Source organism: Pristiophorus japonicus, unplaced genomic scaffold (genome assembly GCF_044704955.1).
Source record: "Pristiophorus japonicus isolate sPriJap1 unplaced genomic scaffold, sPriJap1.hap1 HAP1_SCAFFOLD_29, whole genome shotgun sequence".
NCBI classification, from domain to species: domain Eukaryota; kingdom Metazoa; phylum Chordata; class Chondrichthyes; family Pristiophoridae; genus Pristiophorus; species Pristiophorus japonicus.
Window position 1 is genome coordinate 7,146,695 of NW_027252668.1, and position 23,449 is coordinate 7,170,143.

At 44.9% G+C, this 23,449-nt stretch overlaps 2 protein-coding genes across 4 annotated transcripts in view; both read left to right on the top strand.

The window, feature by feature from the left end:
- The first annotated feature begins 1,552 nt into the window (after window positions 1–1,552).
- On the top strand, window positions 1,553–14,893 carry LOC139248231 (zinc finger protein 271-like). Of its 3 annotated transcripts, XM_070871976.1 has the most exons (3): window positions 1,553–1,624; window positions 4,792–4,876; window positions 13,071–14,893. In XM_070871976.1, exon 3 carries the CDS (start codon window positions 13,178–13,180, stop codon window positions 14,717–14,719), a length of 1,542 nt encoding a protein of 513 aa, XP_070728077.1. In that variant the 5' UTR covers window positions 1,553–1,624; window positions 4,792–4,876; window positions 13,071–13,177; the 3' UTR covers window positions 14,720–14,893. The 3 variants fall into 3 exon arrangements, with proteins under 3 accessions (XP_070728077.1, XP_070728076.1, XP_070728078.1); XM_070871975.1 differs by lacking the exon at window positions 4,792–4,876 and having other exon boundaries at window positions 1,558–1,624; XM_070871977.1 differs by lacking the exons at window positions 1,553–1,624; window positions 4,792–4,876 and adding an exon at window positions 4,586–4,671.
- Window positions 4,181–23,449, top strand: part of LOC139248232 (zinc finger protein 84-like) — a 1,036,220-nt gene continuing 1,016,951 nt past the window's right edge. The window contains exon 1 of the mRNA XM_070871981.1: window positions 4,181–4,231. The gene's annotated coding sequence lies outside the window, so the exon portion shown is untranslated. The remainder of the gene's footprint in view (window positions 4,232–23,449) is intronic.

Here is a 23,449-nt window from a genome sequence, read left to right on the forward strand (position 1 = left end):
TCAGACGGTGACTGGTGGGGCCTGGTGACAGATTATTGTCAGAAGTCCTCTTCAGGCAGCTTGATGATTAGATGTAACCAGTGCAACAATTGTATCCATCTGTTATTGTTCCAAAATACCCAAATCTAATGTCACTAATTTATTTTTCCATGAGAGATGTAGAGATGACGATGTGTTGTTGACAGAAAGAAGCGAGGAAACGAGGCTTGTGCAGGAAAGATGGTTCCTTGAATGAACACATTGTGAGGCTGTTTTGTGACTCGGCTCTGTGAGGTTAAAAACATCAAATTGAAAAGGGCATGTCCAGTAACACTTATATTGCCAATAGTGCTTTCTAAGTTAATCATTATATCCTAAGCCGAATATCCTATTGACTATCCCAATCATTAATCCCAATCCTAACAAATAACCACAAACCACAACCACTAAACCTATATCTAAACCCAGCCCCTAACCAAGGCTAAGAACATAAGAAATAGGGGCAGCAGTAGCCATCTGGCCCCTTCAGCCCACCCCGCCATTCAATAAGATCTTGGCTGATCTGATATTGGCCTCAATTCTGCTTCCCTGCCCTCTCCCCATAAACCTTGACTCCACCATCTTTCAAAAATCAGTCTATCTGCAACTTAAATATTTTCAATGACCCAAATTCCACTGTTCTCTGGGATAGAGAATTTCAAAGATTCACGACCATCTGGGAGAAGAAATTCCTCTTCATTTCCATTTTAAACGGGCGCCCCCTTATGCTCAGACTTTGCCACCTAGTTCTAGATTCCCCCACAAGAGAAAACAGAGATCAGTGGGGAAGCAAAAGACCTGATAAAGGAAGTATTTAAACAATTATTTTGATTCAAAAAATACTGCAAGGTATGTTAGTAACAAGTAATTGTAATCAACTAACCCATCAAAATTAGCCAAGGCAATTACAAAGATCAGAACATTTCAAAGTTGATCACATGCAGTATGTGTGAAGATCTATTAACCACATTCAAAAATTGTTAAACAATACAGGAAATAACAAATTTACAGTCTTACGCAAGATAGTTCTTTGAAGGGTTGATTGACAAGAACGTCAAATGAGTGTAAAGTGAGACACGCTGGTTCAGTCTGAGACATCCACAAGCCGTATACTCAAACGAAACAAGTTTGGGATTTGATGTGGGAAAAGATGAATGATGTGAGAAGTGAAACAATCTAGAGTAGGAAAAGGCCCAAAATGGAAGTGAAGGGAACATTAATTAGTCTCTTTTTATGGAGAAATGAGATATTCGACACACAGTGTTTGAAACAAGCTGATTTATTCAATATTGAGACAGAACACTAATCTCCAGCTCAGGTACAGGGTTATTCAGAGCTGCAGAAACAATGACGAAGTGCCAGAATGAACAAGGACATGGTTCAGTGCCCAATGGGGGCCCAGTAAATCCTGTCCCATTCACTGACGTTCCCTTTGGTATTTACCCAGCATTCCCCGCGACATAGGACGTGCTGACCCCAGGCTACAGGGGCCCAGTGCGCAGGCGCGAGACCGAGCTGTGTTTGGAGCATGCGCGGTGCGTGCAATGGCGGAGTGGACATGGTGAATATCTGTTCCGCAAAACAGTCCATTTTCAGCGGGTCGGAGGTGAGTAATGGACCAGCGGGTAGGCGGGGAGGCTTCATAAACAACTGGTGCCCGCCGCAAGCCCGGAATGATAACCGGAATATCGGCGACTGCAGCCTCGAGGCTTTCTCCCGGTCACAGGCCCAGGGTAACGGCGGCCAGCTTTGTACAGGAAGGCAGGGTCAGTTCTCTGTCATCTTTGTTCATTGAGCAGCAAAGCGCATGCGCGGCCATCTTGGTAAAGTAACAGCTTAGTTATATTCTCAGCACCTCGGATTTCTCACCATCTCCAAAAGGCGCTGCTCAGTGCTAAGCTTCTGGTTACATCCCAGACAATTGTAACAGGAAAGCCCCAGAGCTGTTCACTCCCAGGGTTAGAGTCCCCATGTATAGTCCCAGGGTTAGAGTCCCCATGTATAGTCCCAGGGTTGGAATCCCAGGGTTATTATCTCATGAGAACATAACATAACATAAGAAATAGGAGCAGGAGTAGATTATTTGGTCCTTGGATCCTGCTCTGCCATTCAATAAGATCATGGCTGATCTGATGGACTCAGCTCCACTTCTCTGCCCGCTCCCCATAACCCTTTAATCCCCTATCGCTCAAAGATCTGTCGATCTCTGCCTTAAATATATTCAATGACCCAGCCTCCACAGCTCTCTGGGGCAGAGAATTCCACAGATTTACCCTCTGAGCGAAGAAATTTCTTCTCGTCTCAGTTTTAAATGGGTGACCCCTTATTCTGAGACTATGCACCCTAGTTTTAGGTTACCCAATGAGTGGCAATATCCTCTCTGGATCCACCTTGTCAAGTTCCCTTGTTATCATATGTTTCAATAAGATCACCTCTCATTCTTTTGAACTCCAAAGTGTATCAGCCCAACCTTCTCAACATATCCTCATCGGACAACCCCCTCATTGTCGGAATCAACTTATGAACAGCCTCCAATGCAAGTATATCCTTCCTTAAATACGCAGACCAAAAGTGCATGCAGTACTCCAGGTGTGGCCTCACCAATACCCTGTACAGTTGTAGCAGGACTTCTCTGCTTTTATACTCTTACCCACCTTGCAATAAAGGCCAACATTCCATTTGCCTTCCTGATTACTTGCTGTACCTGCATACTAACTTTTTGTGTTTTATGCACAAACACCTTCAAGTCTCTCTGTCCTGTAGCACTTTACATTTTTTCTCCAATTAAATTATAATTTGCTTTTCTATTATTTCTGCCAAAGTGAATAACCTCACATTTTCCCATATTATACTACACCTGACAAATTTTTGCCCACTCATTTAGCCTGTCTATATCCCTTTGTAGATTTTTAGTGTCCTTAATTTGCTTTCTCACCCATCGTTGTATCATCAGCAAACTTGGCTATGTTATACTCATTCTTTTATCCAAGTAATTAATATAGATTGTAAATAGTTGAGGACCCAGCATCGATTCCTGTGGCACCCCACTAGTCACCATTTGCCAACCAGAAAAAGACCCATTTATCCCGACTCTCTGTTTTTTGTTCGTTAGCCTATCTTCTATCCATGCTAATATACTGCCCCCAACCCAATGAGCTTTTATCTTGTGCAGTAACCTCTTATGTGCCACCTTATCAAATGCGTTCTGGAAATCCAAATACACCACATCCACTGGTTCCGCCTTATCCATCCTACTCATTACATCCTCAAAGAACTCCAGCAAATTTGTCAAACATGGTGTCCCTTTTATGAAGCCATACTGACTCTGCTGGATTGAATCATGCTTTTCCAAATGTACCGCTACTGCTTCCTTAATAATAGACTCCAGCATTTTCCCATTGACAGATGTTAGGCTAACTGGTCTATAGTTTCCTGCTTTTTGTCTGCCTCCTTTTTTAAATAGAGGTGTTAAATTTTCGGTTTTCCAATCTGTTGGGACCGCCCCAGAATCCAGGGGATTTTGGTAGATTACAACCAATGTGTCCACTATCTCTGCAGCCACTTCTCTTAAGACCCTACGATGTAAGCCATCAGGACAAGGTGACTTGTCTGCCTTTAGTCCCATTATTTTTCTGAGTACTACTTCATTATGAATAGTGATTGTATTAAGTTCCTCCCTCATTATAGCCCCTTGATTATCCAGTTCAGTATTACTCTCAATGACCGAATGTTTGACTGTAATTAAACTGATCTTAGATTATTTCTGTCAGATATTAACTCCTGCACGGTCCCAGCAAACACTCCCACTCCCTCGTCCCTCTGATGTTTCTGCAGAATTGCTTTGTGAAGACGGGGTCACGGAGAGAAACACCCTGCACGGAATGATCCCAAATTGAGCATCTCCAAGGGACCAGGCTCCCAGCTTTAATCATTCTCTCTCCTTTCCCCCCAGGCCCAATTCCTTTGCTCAGATTTTGATAAACGTAAATTGGGAAAGGTGCACTTTGATTTTTACAGGCTGAATTAGTACAGAGGGCTGTCCATGCACGGTTCAGCCCCACCCCCTGTGTCAATTCCCAGTGAGCAGAAGAGCGCATGCGTCCTTCCCCCCCCCCCCCCCCCCCCCAGCAGCCCAGCCTGTGATCGCCATTCACTCAGTGAGCGGAAGAAGATGGTTTCAAACAGTCGGGAATGGAGACACTGCGGCCCCGGGGTAAGGCAGCGAGCAGCAGCCTCCTTCCAGCAGCGCAGTGCTTTGGGAGCGTGTCCACAGATGGGCTCAGAGATTGGCATTGAGTCCGGGGGGAGTCGAGGGCTGTGTGTAAGAGGCAGAGTGGAGCAAGAACCAGTCTCAGTGCGTGGTGTGAGTGGGGGAAGGGAGAGGCCATTCTCGGGCTGTGTGTGGACAGTGTAAGGTAACAGAGAAAGAAAACCACCTCGCTTTTTCAAATCATTGCTGTTTTCTTTCCCCAAATCAGTAGTGAATGTTCCTGATTCAGTTCCAATCTCACCGTGTCTGTTGTTCTTCCACAGTGAGCAGTGGAAACACAGCCTGACAGTGAGGGTGTGGGGAGTTTCACAAAGTGCATCTAGTGCAGGCACCAGGAGAGGAGTGTGGGAGAAGATATTTTAAAGACGGGTTATATTGTTTCGGTGAGCTGAGTTCTCCAGAACCGTGTTGCTGATGATCGAGAGATACATTGTCACTCCCTCAGATACATCATATTCTCCCCGCATCCATATCTTAGAATGTTCTCGTATTATTATTCTCAGAGTAAAATTCTTCAGCCTGAACAAATGTGATCTTTCCTCCACCCAGAACACAAGGAACAGTGCAGGCAGCTTCTTCTCACACACAGTAAGTAGATTATCACTCACAGACTGCAGAGACACAGAACTGGCCTCAATCCGATTGTCACAGGCAGCAGAAGCTGTCAGTCCCACAGTGATCCAAAGTGGCAGAGTTACATTGTGAATCTTACAGCCACATGGAGCAGTAGAATCAGATGCTGTTTCACCATTGAAACAGATCACACTGACAGCTACATTAAACACCCACACTCACTTGCCAGAAACTGGCAGGTAGAGAATAAAAGAAAATCATCTATCAGAAAAAATGTCAAACAGGTCGTATAAACCACACTCGCATATCCAAAGCTGACGGGTACAGAGCAAAAGCCATATTCATGTTTCAGAATCTGATGGATTCAGTATTTAACCCCCGAACATTCCAGAAGATGACAGGTGAAGAATAAACCCCACATTCCCGTACCATAGACTGACAGATACAGTATACAACACACACCCACATATATGACAGTGACAGTAACAGAATAAAATCCCCACTTGCGTACCAGAGAGTGACAGGTAAAGTGTAAATCCCATGTACACATATCGGAAAACTGAAAGGCAGTAAGTAAAATTGTTACTTGCATCGCAGAAACTGATCGGGGCAGAGTAAAACCCACACCCACACATCTGAAAAATGACAGGTAGAAGGCAAAATCTTCACTCACATATCAGAGAAATACAGGTAAAAAGTAAAATTGATTTTCACGTTCACATACCAGAGACTGGCAAATACAGATTAAACCCAGACTACCATAGCAGAAACTGAGAGGCACAGATTAAACCTCAACATACACCAAAACCTGACAGTTATAGTATAAAATCCACACTTGCATATCAGAGACTGAGAGATACAGTATAAAATCCACACTCATAATCAGAGGCTGACATATTACAATCCATATTCCCTTAACATAAATTGACATACAGTGACATGCCCATACTCACAAACCAGTAATTGACAGGTACAGGGTAAAGATCTCTCTTTCATTCCAGAAACTGACAGGTACAAAGGAAAGCCCACTCACAACTAAGCAGAAACTGGCAGTTATAGAGTGAGGCCCACAAATACATATCAGAACTTGACGGGCACAGAATAAAACCCAGGCTCCCATAACAGAAATGGAGAGACACAGAGAAAGGCCCACACTCACATACCAGAGACAGATAGATACAGAGTAAAACTCAGACTGATTCGCCAGAAACCGACAGATTCAGCATAAAACTCGCCTCCATAACACAAATTGACAGTTAGAAAGTAAAACGAATACTCGATCAGAAATTGGTGGCACAGAGTAAAACAATATTAACATACTGGAGAATGATGGGTATGGAGTAGAGCTCACATGCACAAAACAGAGATGGACAGATACAGCACAGAACACACTCACACACCAAGAATGGAAAGAAACATAGAAAATAGGTGCAGGAGCAGGCCATTCGGCCCTTCGAGCCTGCACTGCCATTCAATATGACCATGGCTGATCATGCAACTTCAGTACCCCACTCCCGCTTTCTCTCCATACCCCCTGATCCCCTTATCCGTAAGGGCCACATCTAACTCCCTCTTGAATATATCCAACGAACTGGACTCCACAACTTTGTGTGGTTGAGAATTGTACAGGTTTACCACTCTCTGGGTGAAAAAGTTTCTCCTCATTTCAGTCCGATATGGCTTACCCCTTATCCTTAGACTGTAACCCCTGATCTGGACTTCCCCAACATCGGGAACATTCTTCCTGCCTCTAACCAGTCCAGTCCCGTCATAATTTTATATGTTTCTATGAGATCCCATCTCATTCTTCTAAATTCCAGTGAGTGCAAGCCTAGCTGATCCAGTCTTTCTTCATATGTCAGTCCTGCCATCCCGGGAATTAGTCTGGTGAACCTTCGCTGCACTCCCTCAATAGCAAGCACGTCCTTGCTCAGATTAAGAGACCATAACTGCACACAATACTCAAGGTGTGGTCTCACCAAGGCCCTGTACAAATGCAGTAAGACTTCCCTGCTCCTATACTCAAATCCTCTCGCTATGAAGGCCAGCATGCCAGTTGCTTTCTTTACTGCCTGCTGTACCTGCATGCCTACCTTCAGTGACTAATGTACCATGACACCCAGGTCTCTTTGCACCTCCCATTTTACTTATCTGTCACCATTCAGATAATCTGCCTTTCTGTTTTTGCCACCAAAATGGATAACCTCACATTTATCCACATTATACTGCATCTGCCATGCAATTACCCATTCACCTAACCTGTCCAAGTCACCCTGCAACCTCTTAGCATCCTCCTCACAGCTCACACTGCCACCCAGCTTAGTGTCATCTGCAAACTTGGAGATATTACCTTCAATTCCATCGTCTAAATCATTAATATACATTGTAAATAGCTGGGATCCCTGCTCTGAACCTTGCGGCACCCCACTAGTCACTGCCTGCCATTCTGAAAAAGACCCGTTTATTCCTACTCTTTGCTTCCTGTCTGCCAATCAGTTCTCTATCCACGCAATACATTACCCCAATACCATGTGCTTTAATTTTGCACACTAATCTCTTGTGTGGGACCTTTTTAAAAGTCTTTTGAAATTCCAAATACACCACATCCACTGGTTCTCCCTTATCCACTCCACTAGTTACATCCTCAGAAAACTCTAGAAGATTTTTCAAGCATGATTTCCCTTTCATAAATCCATGCTGACTTGGACCAATCCTGTCACTGCTTTCCAAATGCTCTGCTATTACATCTTTAATAATTGATTCCAGCATTTTCCCCACCACCGATGTCAGGATAACCAGTCTATAATTCCCCGTTTTCTCTCTCCCTCCTTTTTTTAAAAAGTGGGGTTACATTAGCTACCCTCCAATCCATAGGTACTGATCCGGAGTCCATGGAATTCTGGAAAATGACCACCAATGCATCCACTATTTCCAGGGCCACTTCTTTAACTACTCTGGGATGCAGAGCATCAGGCCCTGGGGATTTATCGGCCTTCAGTCCCATCAGTTTCCCTACAACCATTTCCTGTCTAATAAGGATTTCCCTCAGTTCCTCCTTCCCGCTAGACCCTCGGTCCCCGAGTATTTTTGGGAGGTTATTCGTGTCTTCCTTAATGAAGACAGAACCAAAGTATTTGTTTAATTGGTCTGCCATTTCCTTGTTCCCCATTATGAATTCACCTGATTCTGACTGCAAGGGACCACGTTTGTCTTCATTAATCTTTTTCTCTTCACATATCTAAAGAAGCTTTTGCAGTCAGTTTTTAATGTTCCCTGCAAGCTTACTCTCATACTCTATTTTCCCCCTCCTAATTAGACCCTTAGTCCTCCTCTGCTGAATTTTAAATTTCTCCCAGTCCTCAGGTTTGCTGCTTTTTCTGGCCAATTTATATGCCTCTTCCTTGGATTTAACACTGTCCCTAATTTCCCTTGTTAGCCACGGTTGAGCCACCTTTCCGGTTTTATTTTTATGCCAGACAGGGATGTAAATAGTTTTAATTCATCCATGTGATCTTTAAATGTCTGCCATTGATTATCCACCGTCAACCCTTTCAGTATCATTCGCTAGTTTATCCCAGCCAAATCACGTCTCATATCATTGAAGTTTCCTTTAAGTTCAGGACCCTAGTCTCTGAGTTAACTGTGTCGCTCTCCAGCTTAATGAAGAATTCTACCATATTATGGTCACTCTTCCCCAAGGGGCCACGCACGACTGGATTGCTAATTAATCCTCTGTCGTTACACAAGACCCAGTCTAGGATGGCCTGCTCTCCAGTTGGTTCCTCGACATATTGGTCAAGAAAACCATCCCTTATACACTCCACAAAATCCTCCTCCACAGTATTGCTACAAGTTTGGTTAACCCAATCAATATGTAGGTTAAGGTCACCCATGATAACTGCTGTACCCTTATTGCACGCGTCCCTAATTTCCTGTTTGATGCCATCCCCAACCTCCCTACTACTGTTTGGTGGTCTGTACACAACCCCAACTAACGTTTTCTGCCCTTTGGTGTTTCGCAGCTCTACCCATATCGATTCCACATTATCCCAGCCAATGTCCTTCCTTACTATTGCATTAACCTCCTCTTTAACCATTAACACTACCTCACCTCCTTTTCCTTTCTGGCTATCCTTCCTGAATATTGAATACCGCTAGATGTTATGTTCCCAGCCTTGGTTACCCTGGAGCCATGTCTCAGTAATCCCAATTACATCATATCCGTTAACAGCTATCTGTGCAGTTAATTCGTCCACCTTATTACAATGCTCCTCGCTTTGAGACGCAGAGCCTTCAGGCTTGTTTTTTAAACACTCTTTGTCCTTTTAGAATTATGTTGTAATGTGGCCCTTTTTGAAACAGAATGAAACCCACAGGCAATTACCAGAAATTGACAGGTACAGGATAAAACCCACGCTCTCGTATCAGAAACTAATAGAGTAAAACCCTCATCCACATACCAGAGATTGACAGATACAGAGTCAAATCCACACTCCCATACCAGACACGCACTATATAAGAAAATAAGAACATAAGAAATAGGAGCAGGAGTAGGCCATTCAGCCCTCGAGCCTGCTCCACCATTTAATCCAATCATGGCTGATCCGATCATGGACTCAGGTCCACTTCCCTGCCCGCTCCCCATAACCCCTTATTCCCTTATCGGTTAAGACACTGTCTATCTCTGTCTTAAATATATTCAACGTCTCAGCTTCCACAGCTCTCTGAGGCAGCGAATTCCACAGGTTTACAACCCTCAGAGAGAAGAAATTCCTCCTCATCTCGGTTTTAAATGGGGGGCCCCTTATTCTAAGATTATGCCCCCAAGTTCTAGTCTCCCCTATCAGTGAAAACATCCTCTCTGCTACTACCTTGTCAAGCCCCCTCATTATCTTATACGTTTCGATAAATCACCTCTCATTCACTCTTCTGAATTCAATGAGCAGAGGCCCAACCTCCTCAACCTTTTCTCATAAGTCAACCCCTCCTCTCTGGAATCAACCTCGTGAACCTTATCTCAACTTCCTCCAAAGCAAGTATATCCTTTCATAAATATGGAAACCAAAACTGCACGCAGTATTCCAGGTGTGGCCTCACCAATAACTTGTATAACTATAACGAGACTTCCCTGCTTTTATACTCCAGCTCCTTTGCAATAAAGGCCAAGATTGGCCTTCCTGATCACTTGCTGTACCTGCATACTAACCTTTTGTGTTTCATGCACAAGTACCCCCAAGTCCTGCTGCACTGCAGCACTTTGCAATCTTTCTCCATTTAAATAATAACTTGCTCTTTGATTTTTTTTCTGCCATAGTACATGACCTCACACTTTCCAACATTATACTCCCATCTGCCAAATTTTTGCTCACTCACTTAGCCTGTCTGTGTCCTTTTGCAGATTATTTGTGTCCTCCTCACACATTGCTTTTCCTCCCATCTTTGTATCGCCAGCAAACGTGGCTACGTTACACTCAGTCCCTTCTTCCAAGTCGTTAATATAGATTGTAAATAGTTGGAGTCCCAGCACTGATCCCTGCGGCACCCCACTAGTTACTGATTGCCAACCCAAGAATGACCCATTTACCTCAACTCTCTGTTTTCTGTTAGTTAGCCAATCCTCTATCCATGCTAATATATTACCCCCAGCCCTGTGAACTTTTATCTTGTGCAGTAATCTTTTATGTGGCACCTTGTCAAATGCCATCTGGAAGTTCAAATACACCACACCCAGAGTACTTAAGGAGGTGGCCTTGGAAATAGCGGATGCATTGACAGTCATTTTCCAACATTCCATAGACTCTGGATCAGTTCCTATGGAATGGAGGGTGGCCAATGTGACCCCACTTTTTAAAAAAGGAGAGAGTGAGAAAACGGAATTACAGCCTGATATCGATAGTGGGTAGAATCAATTATTAAGGATGTCATAGCAGCGCATTTGGAAAGAGGTGACATGATAGGTACAAGTCAGCATGAATTTGTGAAAGGGAAATCATGCTTGACAAATCTTGTGGGATTTTTTGAGGATGTTTCCAGTAGAGTAGACAAGGGAGAACCAGTTGATGTGGTGTATTTGGACTTTCAGAAGGCTTTCGACAAGGTCCCACACAAGAGATTAATGTGCAAAGTTAAAGCACATGGGATTGGGGGTAGTGTGCTGACGTGGATTGAGAACTAGTTGTCAGACAGGAAGCAAAGAGTAGGAGTAAATGGGCACTTTTCAGAATGGCAGGCAGTGACTAGTGGGGTACCGCAAGGTTCTGTGCTGGGGCCCCAGCTGTTTACACTGTACATTAATGATTTAGACGAGGGGATGCAATGTAGTATCTCCAAATTTGTGGATGCCACTAAGTTGGGTGGCAGTGTGAGCTGCGCGGAGGATGCTACGAGGCTGCAGAGTGACTTGGATAGGTTAGGTGAGTGGGCAAATGCATGGTAGATGAAGTATAATGTGGATAAATATGAGGTGGTAAAAACGGAGAGACAGACTATTATCTGAATGGTGACAGATTAGGAAAAGGGGAGGTGCAACGAGACCTGGGTGTCATGGTACATCAGTCATTGAAGGTTGGCATGCAGGTACAACAGGCAGTTAAGAAAGCAAATGGCATGTTGGCCTTCATAGCGAGGGGATTTGAGTACAGGGGCGGGGATGTGTTACTACAGTTGTACAGGGCCTTGGTGAGGCCACACCTGGCGTATTGTGTACAGTTTTGGTCTCCTAACTTGAGGAAGGACGTTCTTGCTATTGAGGGAGTGCAGCGAAGGTTCACCAGACTAATTCCCGGAATGGCGGGACTGACATATCAAGAATGACTGGATCAACTGGCTTTGTATTCACTGGAGTTCAGACGAATGAGAGGGGATCTCATAGAAACGTTTAAAATTCTGACGGTTTTATACAGGGTAGATGCAGGAAGAATGTTCCCAATGTTGGGGAAGTCCAGAACCAGGGGTCACCGCCTAAGGATAAGGGGTAAGCCATTTAGGACCGAGATGAGGAGAAACTTCTTCACCCAGAGAGTGGTGAACCTGTGGAATTCTCTACCACAAAAAGTTGTTGAGGCCAATTCACTAGATATATTCAAGAAGGAGTTAGCTGTAGTCCTTACTATTAGGGGGATCAAGGGGTATGGCGAGAAAGCAGGAATGGGGTACTGAAGTTGAATGTTCAGCCATTAACTCATTGAATGGCGGTGCAGGCTCGAAGGGCCGAATGGCCTACTCCTGCACCTATTTTCTATGTTTCTACACCCACTTTATCCACCCTGTTCGTTACATGCTCAAAGAATTCCAGCAAATTTGTCAAACTTAATTTCCCCTTCATAAATCCGTGCTGACTCTGCCTGACCGAATTATGCTTTTCCAAATGTTGTGCTAATGCTTCTTTAAGAATGAACTTTTCAACATTTTCCCACCAACAGATGTTAGGCTAACTGGTCTATAGTTTCCTGCTTTTTGTCTGCCTCCTTTTTAACCGAGTGCAGCTCTCTGGCCCCGGGCCACACCGAGTGCGGATCCCGGGCCCCGGGCCACACCGAGTGCGGCCCATCGGGGAGTCCCCGGGCCACACCGAGTGCGGCCCATCGGGGAGTCCCCGGGCAACAGCGAGCGCGGCCCATCGGGGAGTCCCCGGGCAACAGCGAGCTCGGCCCTCGGGGAGTCCCCGGGCAACAGCGAGCGCGGCCCATCGGGGAGTCCCCGGGCAACACCGAGTGCGGCTCTCGGGCCCCGAGTCAGAGCCAACGGGCCCAGCATCAGCAACCCCCGGGGGCAGCCCCTCCCCCGCACCAGGAAAGCAACAACTTGCATTTATACAGCAGGCCCAGCAATTCCCAGCCGCTCTATATCATGGTGGGCGCTGGATGTGGAAGTCACTCACTGGCCTGCTGTGTGGGTCTGTTTGTTGCATCAGTTTGAGCTGGATGGAGAGGGGGGAGAAGCTGCTGGGTTTCACCCCCAGTACTTCTGGGCCGAGTAGGACCAACAATTTCCCATGTGGGCCTGTCGAGGGAGGTGGGTTCCCTGCCCTGAAGGACAGCAGTGACCCAGATGTGTTTTTATGACAATCTGGCAGCTTTCATGGTCACTTTTTTCTAGTGCCAGCCCCACAAATGACCAGATTCATTAAGCTCAATTTCACAACCTGCCTTTGTGTTTTTGTGGGTTCTCTCTCACACTCCCTTTTTCCTGTTTGAAATTCACTTTACAGGGTGTTAAAAGAGGAGGATTTGTAGACTGGAAGCTGAAACCAAACATCACCTCAAGATCTGACAGTCACTCGATCCATCGGGACTGGAATATCATCAGCTTTTGACCATGGAAGCAGAAGGCACCATTCACAGTGGGGAGAAACGGTACACATGCTCTGTGTGTGGACAAGGCTTCAGCCAATCGTCCAAACTGGAGAGACACAAGTGCAGTCACACTGGGGAGAAACCGTGTAAATGTGGGGATTGTGGGAAACAATTCAACTACCCATCCCAGCTGGAAATACACCAGCGAGTTCACACTGGGGGGAGGCCGTTCACCTGCTCCGAGTGTGGGAAGGGATTCACGACATCATCCTACCTGCTGACACACCAGCGAGTTCACACTGGGGAGAGACCGTTCACCTGCTCCGACTGTGGGAAGGGATTCACTCAGTCATCCCACCTGCTGACACACCAGCGAGTTCACACTGGGGAGAGACCATTCAGCTGCTCCGACTGTGGAAAAGGATTCACTACATCATCCCACCTGCTGACACACCAGCGAGTTCACACTGGGGAGACACCGTTCACCTGCTCCAACTGTGGGAAGGGATTCACTACATCATCCCACCTGCGGACACACCAGCGAGTTCACACTGTGGAGAGACCGTTCACCTGCTCTGACTGTGGGAAAGGATTCACTACATCATCTCACCTGCTGATACACCAGCGAGTTCACACCGGGGAGAGACCGTTCACCTGCTCCGACTGTGGGAAGGAATTCACTGTATCATCCGACCTGCGGACACACCAGCGAGTTCACACTGGGGAGAGGCCATTCACCTGCTCCGACTGTGGGAAGGGATTCACTGTATCATCCAGCCTGCTGAGACACCAGCGAGTTCACACTGGGGAGAGACCGTTCACCTGCTCCGACTGTGGGAAGGGATTCACTGCATCATCCAGCCTGCTGACACACCAGCGAGTTCACACCGGGGAGAGACCTTTTAAATGTTCAGACTGTGAGAAGAGTTTTAAAGGAAAACAGCACTTGCTGATACATCAGCGAGTTCACACTGGGGAGAGACCTTTTAAATGTTCTGTCTGTGAGAAGAGTTTTAAAAGCAAACAACAGCTCCTGATACACCAGCAAGTTCACACTGGGCAGAGGCCTTTTAAATGTTCTGACTGTGAGAAGAGTTTTAAAAGCAAAGAGCATCTGTTGAGACACCAGCGAGTTCACACTGGGGAGAGGCCGTTCAGCTGTTCTGAGTGTGGGAAGGGATTCACTCTGTCATACCACCTGCTGAGACACCAGCGCGTTCACACTGGGGAGAGGCCTTTCAGCTGTTCTGAGTGTGGGAAGGGATTCACGCGGTCATCCCACCTGCTGACACACCAGCGAGTTCACACTGGGGAGAGGCCGTTCAGCTGTTCTGACTGTGGGAAGGGATTCACTCGATCATCCCACCTGCTGAGCCACCAGCGAGTTCACACTGTGGAGAGACCGTTCCCCTGCTCTGACTGCGGAAAGAGATTCACTACCTCATCCGACCTGCTAACACACCAGCGAATTCACACTGGGGAGAGGCCGTTCACCTGCTCTGAGTGTGGGAAGGGATTCATTCGGTCATCCCACTTGCTGATACACCAGCGAGTTCACAAGTGACTGCAGAGGTTGGATTCTGCTGTTATTGCTGCTGTTAATCACATTCCGGACTGAATCATGTTCATTCTGATAGTTGGGATTTATAACTCCTGTAACGCTGATGTTAATAACTCCTGTAATTCGACTGGAGTTTAATTTTTGGGTACTGTTAGATCTCTCAATTTCCAATGAAATACGAACTCCAATTGTAGTTTTAATTTCTTTATTTTGGCAGACAGCAGTAACAAGTTCTTGGCTTTAAGCCAGGTCTTAATGGTCAAAATGGCTGTACTTATACCCGGATCAATTTACAGAAAAGAACTCGCCTTCTTTGACCTTATTGGCTCAATTAATAGTCTTTTAACCTTTTAATTGGCTCGCTACCCAAGGGTCCTAAAATGTCAAGTTGATTGATGACTTAAATGCAACATGCTGAACTCATGTAGCATCTCTGACTTGTCTGTGAATTTTCACAGCCTGTCTAAATGCAGCCTGTTTGAATTCTCTATCAATCCCCCCTTTGATTCTTTCACAAACTGAATCATAAAACATCAGGTATCACTGGTTAAACATTCTACAAAATAATTTCATACATGTTAATAGAGTTTCCTTCTAAAATGTGTTGATGTGTTTCACCACATGTCCGGACTAGTCGCTTCCACACAAATTTACACCAACCCGAGTTCCATCGTGGCCACAATGGAAGTCTGGTTTTAGTAGGTTAATTAACCTTATTCCAATTTAATCCAAATCAATATCTTAATTCAATCAGTAAGCAACCTTCCCTTAAGCATAACATACCCCTGTGCCACGTACAGACGGTCTGCTGGGACCTGCAAGGTGTCTCACCTGCGGGACAGCAGCTACAGCCGCCTGGTCGCAACAACATTTAATCAACATAAACAAACAATATAAAAGTAAAACAATTACAACAAATAGAATTAAACCTTCCACCAATGAAGTTCCTATTGAACCTAGCCATTCAGTGGCTCCACTCCACAAAGTGAATGATGGGGGTTGCTTAAGTTTTTCTACCTCCTTTTGGATATGCTCCGCTAAGTGGATAATTTCTTCGGAGCTATCTTGGGATATATGTGCAACACTCAGTTCCGAGTAGGGTGCAAGTACCTCCCTTTTCAGCCAGGATGTAATCAAGGGCCAGTCTATTCTTTAGGGCTACTGTGTGGATTGCTACCATTTCTGCATTGATTTTAACTAGGGCCTCTGAGGTATCATTGGCTACCTGTTCCACAACGGATGCCATGTTAATGGATTCCCTTGCCAGTCTGGCGGTCCCATACCTGGGGATCAGAATGGCAAAGAACCTCTCTGTTTCTGTGATAGCTCTCTTAGGACAGTGTAAATGTTCCAACAGTGACTTTATATGATACATATAAGGCACAATGTAGGCTAAATAGCAGGATCCCATCCAATTCTGGGGTAGCCAAGGGTAGGCCTTGTGGCCACACACCCAATAGGTGCCATTATAGGCAATGAATGTTAGCTGTTTCTTTGTCAGCAACACTCCGGGGCCTGTCCAGGCTTTTCCATCTGTTTTATTCAGAATCCCCGTTACGTTAAGAATTCCCACATCGGCCCAGTTTGGACGGTTCCATGGCTTGATTATATTATAATTCCGGGAGGAGTTACTATACCCCATATTTTGGCCTCCTTTGATGTTTCTAATCGGACAGACCGATTCCCCCGGTCTTCCTATTCCCGTTGTATTAGTGATAACAAAAAATGGGGGCTGTTTGGAATTATTGTAGCACGGTTGGTGTCCCCCTTCAAAGGTAGTCAGATTGTAACCTGCTGACTTCCATTTACGTGCCCAGTTTTCCGTATCCTGAAACACATTGCCTGTTTTGTTTTGATTAATTATCCACTCAGCCATTTCTGAAATATTCAAGGGAACTGCCCTCGAGGGAATCCCTCCCTTTGAGTGAATAGGAATATGCGCACACACCCAACAACTAGAAATGTTACCTTGTTTGGCATAAATGTATGACATATATAAAAAGGTATTTACATGTAATTCCCTTGCTACCCTACTATTTCCCTTTGGTGCAGAGGGTCGGTTAGTAAGAAGTAGGCCTATGCCTAGAATACCTACAATCAGTAATACAGTACATTTATACATTTTCGCAAAATGTAATTGTCCTTAATAGATTTCAGCTTCAGTTACGGGTGCTCGTTTAACGTGTGAAGCGTGGATCCAGGCTTTCTTTCCTTGGACTTTAACAGCTGCCTGGGTGGTCAATAACACTTGATAAGGTCCCTCCCACTTGGCACCCAAAGGTTCTTTATGCAACTTTTTCACATACACCCAGACTCCCGGGATAATGTCGTGTCCTCCTTCGGGTGGATTACCCTAAGCTGCCGATACCTGTCAGGAAACAGATCTAATAGCATTGGTTAAGTTCTGACAGTATGATAACAAAGTATCACTCATTAAGTGAACATCAGCTTTCCGTAAATCGATAGTTCTGCTTAGACCTGTAGTTCTGTTCGGGGTTGCCCTAATGCTACATAGCACTATTGGTAGTGCCTGGGGCCATGGTGTTCCTTCTTGGTGATATTTGGCAAGCCGTTGTTTCAGAGTTCGATTCATTCGTTCTACTTGTCCTGATGATTATGGACGATAAGGACAGTGTAAATCCCACGTAATGTTCAGTAACCTACAGACTTCTTGGCAGACAGCACCTGTGAAGTGTGTTCCCTGATCTGAGTCAATGGTACTCGGGACTCCCCATCGGGGAATGTAATCCTTACACAAGACCTTTGCTGTGTGTCCTTCTGCTATTCGATATGCTTCTGACACGGCCCGTAACTCGGCCTGTTGTGCTGACGTTCCTGAGGGTAAACATCCTTTTGCCGCTACCTCATATAAGGTTGTAACTGCCCGTCCTGCTTTTCTGATACCATTGTCAACAAAGGAGGAACCATCTGTAAACAGGATGAGGTCTGGGTTGTGCAGAGGCTCCTCTGCTGCTAAGGCTGCTTCTTCTGTTTCTTTTAAAATCTCCACACAGTCATGCTCTTCACATTCTCCCCCCTCTTGCTCCCTCGATTCTGACATCGGGAGCATAGTTGCGGGATTAACCGGGCTGGCCCGGATGATATGGAGATTAGGAGCTTCCAAAACTGCTGTCCAGCGGGTCCATCTTGCTGCCGTCACCTGAGACATTCTATTCATAGACAGCAAAGCATGTACGGTGTGGGGACACTTGACAATCAGCTTTTGGTCGAGGACTAGACCCACAGTGGTCATTACCGCTCGTCATGTAGCTTCCATAGCCCTTAGGCAACTGCCCCATCCGAGGGCTACCGCATCCAGTTTTGCCAAATAATAGCCAATAGGTCTTTGCCGATCCCCATGTTTGTGTGTCAGTATAGCTGTCATATATCCTTCTTTCTCATTTACAAACAGGGTAAATGGCTTACCACTGTCGGGGATTCCCAGAGCCGATGCCGAACACAAAGCCTTTTTCAACCTCAGGAAGGCCTCTTGCTGTTCCTTAGTGAGGGTGATGGCTTCTTTAGAGGCACGTTTCCCCTTTAAGATATCATTCAATGGCTGAGCAAGCTGTGTGAAGGAGTCAATCCAATTTCTGTTAAAGTTACAAAAAGACCTTAGTTCCTGAATAGTGGTGGGTTTTTTAGCAGCCCGAATGGCTGCAGTTCTATCCTGGGTAAGTTCTCTCTTTCCTTGTGAAATTTTTGTCCCAGGTACACAACCTCTTCTTGGGATATTTGTGCTTTGTCGATGCTGGCTTTATGTCCTTTCAGCCGAAGGTGATCCAGCAGAGCTCGTAAATCTTGTTCATGCTGTTCTTCCGCAGTCTCTTCTGATTTGACTACAACTCGTCTTTTTTTAAACGGGGCAAAGCGCACACCTAATTCTTCATCCTCCGACCTTGTATCGTCGGAGGATTCAGAATCCGTATCTATTCCTCGGTCGTGTCTTCGGGTTTGCGCTTTTAAATTATCCAAACAGGGGTACTCTGGGAATTGACCGATACATTTTCCTTTTCCTATTACTGTCTCTTGACCTAATGATTTTTCCCATTCTTTAATTTCACCTTTAAGATCTTTAACTTCCGCTTCCAGCTTTTCAAGTTCAAGCTTTTTCTGTCGCAGCTGTGCACAAATAGCTGGAATTGATCCTTTGTACTGGTCAGTTCTCGATCATGTTGGGAACGCATTATAATTTAATTCCGCTTTCGAATCTGTCCCATAACCGCTAGGGACCATCTAGTTCGCTCTTTATTTTTCATACGGGTCGTTTTTCCCCAGACCCTTTTAATCTCGTCCAAGGACCATTGTCCTTTGGAGGTTCCGTACTTTTGTTTGATCTTAATACAGGTTTTAGATAAGTTGAATTGTTGCTCTATGTATTCTTTCAACTATTCAAGAATTAAATCTAGTGAAACTTCAGGTGGTGCCTGCCCACCTTTAACAGTTGTAGGCAATTCTTTGTTCTTATCTCCTGCTGCCATAATACTGATTTCTTTACTGGGGTCTCGAGTCGTAGGCTTTCTAGCCGATCAATAGGTCGGTGATTAATTAACTAACACACCGCCGAAGTTTAGACGTCTATGGGACCTCGAGCCGACTACCAACCGGAGGGTTCACAAACTGGAGGCTTTCGGAATCGCGTAGAAGGAGAGGCGAATTTAGACTTTTGACCGAGGACTTTTAAAAAGAGGTGTCCTTACCTCAGTATGTAGGTCCGATGTCCAAAATTCAGTTTCTTTCCTCAGCGATCGTGTTCGTGACGCCAAAATTGTTAGATCTCTTAATTTCCAATGAAATACGAACTCTGATTGTAGTTTTAATTTCTTTATTTTGGCAGACAGCAGTAACAAGTTCTTGGCTTTAAGCCAGGTCTTTGTCCTTCTGAGACCACATGGTCAAAATGGCTGTACTTATACCTGGGATCAATTTACAGAAAAGAACTCTCCTTTGACCTTATTGGCTCAATTAATAGTCTTTTAACCTTTTAATTGGCTCGCTACCCAAGGGTCCTAAAATGTCAAGTTGATTGATGACTTAATGCAACATGCTGAACTCACGTAGCATCTCTGACTTGTTGTCTGAATTTTCACAGCCTGTCGAAATGCAGCCTGTTTGAATTCTCTATCAGGTACAGACACATAAATTAGTGTTGCTTTCAACACATTGCTGTGGATTTTTGTCTTTCCCACCTGAGTGTTTAGCATCACCTGGCTGGAGCTGAGAAAGGACAATCTGTGGGGAGGATCTTACAGGGGGAACAGAACTTCAGCCTGGATACAGTCCTTCAGGGCCACACTAAGATCACCTCATTCTTCTGAACTCCAATGTGTATAGGCCCAACCTACTCAACCTATCTTCATAAGTCAATCCCCTCATCTCCGGAATCAACTCCAGAATCTGCAGCAGACATGAGCAAGGACCTGAGGCTTATTAAAATGACACATATTTCATTACAGACAAGGTTACACTGGGAGAAATGTTCAGTTAGAACATAAAAACATAAGAAATAGGAGCCGGAGTAGGCCATTTGGTCCCTCGGGCCTGCTCCGCCATTCAATAAGACCATGGCTGATCTGATCATGGACTCCGTTTCACTTCCCTGCCCGCTCCCCATAATCTTTTACTCCCTTAATCGCTCAAAAATCTGTCGATCTCCGCCTTAAATATATTCAAAGAACCAGCCTCCACAGCTCTTTTGGGCAGAGAATTCCACAGATTTACAATCCTCAGAGAAGAAATTCCTCATCTCAGTTTTAAATGGGCGGCCCCTTATTCTAAGACTATGTCCCCTAGTTTTAGTTTCCCCTATGAGTGAAATATCCTCTCTGCATCCACCTTGTCGAGCCCCCTCGTTATCTTATGTTTCGATAAAATCACACCTCATTCTTTTGAACTCCAATGTGTTTAGGCCCAATCTACTCAACCTGTCTTTATAAGTCAATCCCCTCATCTCCGGAATCAACCGAGTGAACCTTCACTGAACAGCCTCCAATGCAAGTAAATCCTTCCTTAAATACAGAGACCAAAATACGGACTCCATTACAGACAAAATGCCAAGCAAACCAGCAGCACGCTGGCACCTTAACAGTATCTCATTGGTTTTTCTTAAATAGATTTGCTGAGTGGATATAAACTTAAACTAGGTTTGCAGGCGTGATGCTCTATTCACATATTGAAGGTAGAAGAGATGCTGTGGGGTACATGCTAAGTCCAGTAGCTGAAAGTGATTAACAGACTGGGTTTTGTGTTTAGTGATCCCAGGCGTGTTACCAATACCAGCAAAATTGAAGCCCATGGAATAACGGGGACAGTGGCAGCATGGATGTGAAAGTGGCTAAGTGACACAAACAGAGTAGTGGTGAATGGCTGTTTTTCAGACTGGAGGAAGTGCTGTTCCCCAGGGGTCGGTATAGGGCCACTGCTTTTTTTGATCCATATTAATGACATAGACTTGGGAGTACAGGGCACAATTTCCAAATCTACAGCTCACACAAAACTTGGAAGTACAGTGAACAGTGAGGAGGATGGTGATAGACTTCAGAAAGACAGACAGGCTGGTGGAATGGGCAGACATGTGGCAGTGAAATTTAACATAGAAAAGTTCAAAAGTGATACATTTTGGTAGGAAGAAAGAGGAAAGGAAATATAAACTGAAGGATACAATTTTAAAGGGGCGCGTGAACAGAGAGACCCAGGAGTATATGTGCACCAATTGCTGAAGGTTGCAGCACTGGTTGAGAAAGTGGTTACAAAGACTTAGCAGATCCTCGGCTTCATGAATAGAGGTATAGAGTACAGAAGTGTGGATGTTAGGGTGAACCTGCATAAAACTGTGGTTTAGCCTCAACTGGAGTATTGTGTCCAATTCTGGGTCATCATCATCATCATCATCATCATAGAAACATAGAAAATAGATGCAGGAGTAGGCCATTCAGCCCTTTGAGCTGGCATCACCATTCAATAAGATCATGGCTGATCATGCAACCTCAGTACCCCATTCCTACTTTCTCTCCATACCCCTTGATTTGTTTAGCCATAAGGGCCACATCTAACTCCCTTTTGAATATAATCCAATGAACTGACCTCAACAACTTTCTGTGGAAGAGAATTCCACATGTTCACAACTCTCTGAGTGAAGAAGTTTCACCTCATCTCGGTCCTAAATGGCTTACCCCTTTTCTTTAGACTGTGACCCCTGTATCTGGACTTCCCCAACATCGGGAACATTCTTCCTGCATCTAACCTGTCCAATCCCATCAGAATTTTACATGTTTCTATGAGATCCCCTCTCATTCTTCTAAATTCCAGTGAATATAAGCCTAGTCGATCCAGTCTTTCTTCATATGTCAGTCCTGCCATCCCGGGAATCAGTCTGGTGAACCTTCGCTGCATTCCCTCAATAGCAAGAATGTCCTTCCTCAGATTAGGAGACCAAAACTGTGCACAATATTCAAGGTGTGGCCTCACCAAGGCCCTGTACAACAGCAGCTAGACCTCCCTGCTCCAATACTCAAGTCCTCTCACTACAAAGGCCAACGTGCCATTTGCTTTCTTCACCGCCTGCTGTACCTGCATACCAACTTTCAACGACTGATGTACCATGACACCCAGGTCTCGTTGCACCTCTCCTTTGTCTAATCTGTCACCATTCAGGTAATATTCTGCCTCCCTGTTTTTGCCAGCAAAGTGGATAACCTCACATTTATCCACATTATACTGCATCTGCCATGCATTTGGCCACTCACCGAACCTGTCCAATGTACCCTGTAGCCTGTTAGCATCCTCCTCACAGCTCACACTGCCATCCAGCTTAGTGTCATCTGCAAACTTGGAGATATTAAATTCAATTTCTTCGTCCAAATCATTAATGTATATTGTAAATAGCTGGGGACCCAGCACTGAACCTTGCGGCACCCCACTAGTCACTGCCTGCCATTCTGAAAAGGATCCGTTTATTCCTACTCTTTGCTTCCTGTCTGCCCAGCCATTCTCTATCCACGACAATACATTACCCCCAATACCATGTGCTTTAATTTTGCACACTAATCTCTTGTGTGGGATCTTGTCAAAAGCCTTTTGAAAGTCCAAATACACCACATCCACTGGTTCTCCCTTGTCCACTCTACTAGTTACATCCTGAAAAACTTCTAGAAGATTTTTCAAGCATGATTTCCTTTTCATAAATCCACGCTGACTTGGACCGATCCTGTCACTGCTTTCCAAATGTGCTGCTATTAAATCTTTAACAATTGATTCCAACATTTTCCCGACTACCGCTGTCAGGCTAACCGGTCCAAAATTCCTGGCTTTCTCTCCCTTCCTTTTTTAAAAAGTGGGGTTACATTCGCTATGCTCCAATCCATAGGAACTGATCCCGAGTCTACGGAATGTTGGAAAATGACCACTAATACATCCACTATTTCTAGAGCCACTTCCTTAAGTACTCTGGCATGCATACTATCAGGCCCTGGGGATTTATCAGCCTTCAATCCCATCAATTTCCCTAACTCAATTCCCTGACTAATAAGGGTTTCCTTCAGTTCCTCCTTCTCGCTGAACCTTCGGTCCCATAGTATTTCTGGAAGGTTAATTGTGCCTTCCTTAGTGAAGAAAGAACCAAAGTATTTGTTCAATTGGTCTGCCATTTCTTTGTTCCCCATTATAAATTCACCTGATTCTAGCTGCAAGGGACCTACATTCCTCAAGCCACGTATTCTTCTTAACTCTCCTGCT